The 2,466-nt window shown below is 50.5% G+C and overlaps 1 protein-coding gene across 1 annotated transcript in view; it reads left to right on the top strand.

The window, feature by feature from the left end:
- The window catches only part of LOC116217713 (NAD-dependent malic enzyme, mitochondrial-like), a gene marked incomplete at its 3' end in the record, with an annotated part of 3,444 nt that extends 1,019 nt beyond the window's left edge, over positions 1-2,425 (top strand). Inside the window, exon 4 of the mRNA XM_031557645.1 lies at positions 2,337-2,425. Within this exon, the coding sequence (XP_031413505.1) occupies positions 2,337-2,425 (89 nt within the window). The remainder of the gene's footprint in view (positions 1-2,336) is intronic.
- Positions 2,426-2,466: the final 41 nt, after the last annotated feature.

Raw genomic sequence — 2,466 nt, 5'->3', positions numbered from 1 at the left:
AATCATTGCCCATTGGGACCTATGGGGGGGGGGGGTTATGGGGTCGTTATAGGGTCAGTGGGGTTAAGGAGGTCTGTATGGGGTCTGTATGGGGTCAGTGGGGTTAACAGGGTCTGTATGGGGTCTGTAGGGTCAATGGGGTCTGTATGGATGGTAATGGGGTCAATGGGGTCTGTATGGGGTCAGTGGGATTAATGGGGTTTCTATGGGGTTTAACGGGGTCAGTGGTGTCTGTATGGGGTCTGTATGGGGTCAGTGGGGTCTGTATGGGGTCTGTATGGGGTCTGAATGAGGTTTAATGGGATCAGTGGGGTCATTGGGGTCTGTATGGGGTTTACTGGGGTCAGTGGGGTCTGTAGGGTCAGTGGGGTCTGTATGGGGTCAATGGGGTCTGTATGAGGTCTGTATGGGGTCAGTGGGGTCTGTATGGGGTCTGTATGGGGTCAGTGGGGTCAGTGGGGTCTGTATGGGGTCAGTGGGGTTCACTGGGAGTCAGTGGGGTCTGTATGGGGTCTGTATGGGGGATAATGGGGTCAATAGAGTCTGTATGGGGTCTGTATTGGGTCTGTAGGGTCAATGGGAGTCAATGGAAATCAATAGGAGCCAATGGGAGCCTCGTTACCCAAACCCCCCCTCCCAATTAATGACCGTTAATTACCCCAACGGCGCTTCGCTAATTAATTAAGAGCTCCTCACCTTGCACTCCTCATCCAGCAGATCCAAGATGCCTAATTTGCCCTCAATTAACTCAATACAGGGCTGATTATCGTAGAACTCAATCAGGCTCCAGGGGATGCCTTCCTTCACGTACTCCTCTTGTTCCAATTTGAATACATGCTAATGAGAGGTGGCCTCATTAGCGTACGCTAATTAGGAGCGCCTTAATTGCTCTCACAGGTTGGGTCCTTAGCAAATTGAACTGCTGCTGGAGTTTCTCGTTAACATAATTAATTAATAATTAACTGCTCAAAGCTGTTGGACTCGAAGGTCTCGAAGCTGGGAACGAACGGGGTCTTATGGGGTTTTATGGGGTCCTAATGAGGTCCTATGGGGTCTTATGGGGGATTTATAGGGTCTTATGGGGTCTCATGGTGTCCTATGGGGTTTCATAGGGTCTTATAGGATTCTATGGGGTCTTATGGGGTTCTACGTGGTCATATGGGATCTTATGGGATCTTTATGGGGTCCTACGGGGTCTTATGGGGTCTTATGAGGTTCTATGGGCTCCTATGGGGTCTTATGAGGTCTTGTGGGGGTTTTATGGGGATCTTTATGGGGTCTTATAGGGTCCTATGGGGTCTTACAGAGTTTTATGGGGTCTTGTGGGGTTCTATGGGGTCTTATGGGGTCCTATGGGGTTCTATGGGGTCTTTATGGGTTCTATGGGGCTTTATGGGTTTCTACGGAGTTCTATGGTGTCCTATGGGGTCCGATGGGGTCTTTATGGGTTTTATGGGGTTCTACGGAGTTCTAAGGGGTCCTATGGTGTCCCATGGGGTCTTATGGGGTTTTATAGGGTCCTATGGGGTCTTACAGGGTCTTATGGGGTCCGATGGGGTCTTTATTGTGTCCTATGGGGTCTTTATGGGGTCCTATGGGGTCTTATGGGATCTTTATGGGGTCTTATGGGGGCTTAAGGGGTCCTATGGGTTCTTATTGGGATCTTTGGGGTCTTTATGGGGTCCGATGGGGTCTTATGGGGTCCTATGGGGTTTTATAGGGTCTTATGGGGACCTTATGGGGTTCTATGTGGTCTTTATTGTGTCCTATGGGGTATTTATGGGGTCTTTATGGGGTCCTATGAGGTCTTATGGGGTCCTATGGGGTCTTTATGGGGTCTTATGGGGGCTTAAGGGGTCCTATGGGTTCTTATTGGAATCTTTGGGGTCTTATGGGGTCCTATGGGATCTTATAGGGTCCTATGGGGTTCTATGGGGTCTTATCGGGTCTTACAGGGTTCTGTGGGGTCCTATGGGTTCTTATAGGGTTCTTTGAGGTCCTATGGAGTCTTTATGGAGTCCTATGTGGTCCTATGGAGTCTTTATGGGTTCTATGCAGTCTTTATAGTGTTCTACAAAGTTCTATGGGGTCCTATGGGGTCTTTATGGGGTTCTATGGGATCTTATGGGGTCCCATGGGCTCTTATGGGGTCCTTATAGGCTCCCCCCCCGTACCCATAGATATCCAACACCCCGATGAATCGCTGCCATTTCTCTCCCCCCCTTAAAGCCTGGTTGAGGATTTCCAGGACCCAAAGGAAGAGGCATCTGTAAAGGAGTTTGGCCAAAGTGTTTCGAGCTGCCAGGACCTGTGAGGCCGCCATGTTTTTCTCGTAGGTCTCGGCAGCGGTGTGGATGCAGTGGTGGCAAAGCCAATGGGTGACCAGGGGGGGTTGGAGGGTCAGGAGGGTGCAGAAGTGGCTCAGGTGGGGGTCGTTGGCCTGGTTTTGTGGGGGGTAATTAGGGA

This window comes from Meleagris gallopavo, unplaced genomic scaffold, assembly GCF_000146605.3.
Source record: "Meleagris gallopavo isolate NT-WF06-2002-E0010 breed Aviagen turkey brand Nicholas breeding stock unplaced genomic scaffold, Turkey_5.1 ChrUn_random_7180001902558, whole genome shotgun sequence".
Taxonomy (NCBI): domain Eukaryota; kingdom Metazoa; phylum Chordata; class Aves; order Galliformes; family Phasianidae; genus Meleagris; species Meleagris gallopavo.
Note: the sequence above shows the minus strand (reverse complement) of the source record. Positions and strands in the feature narration are given on the sequence as shown.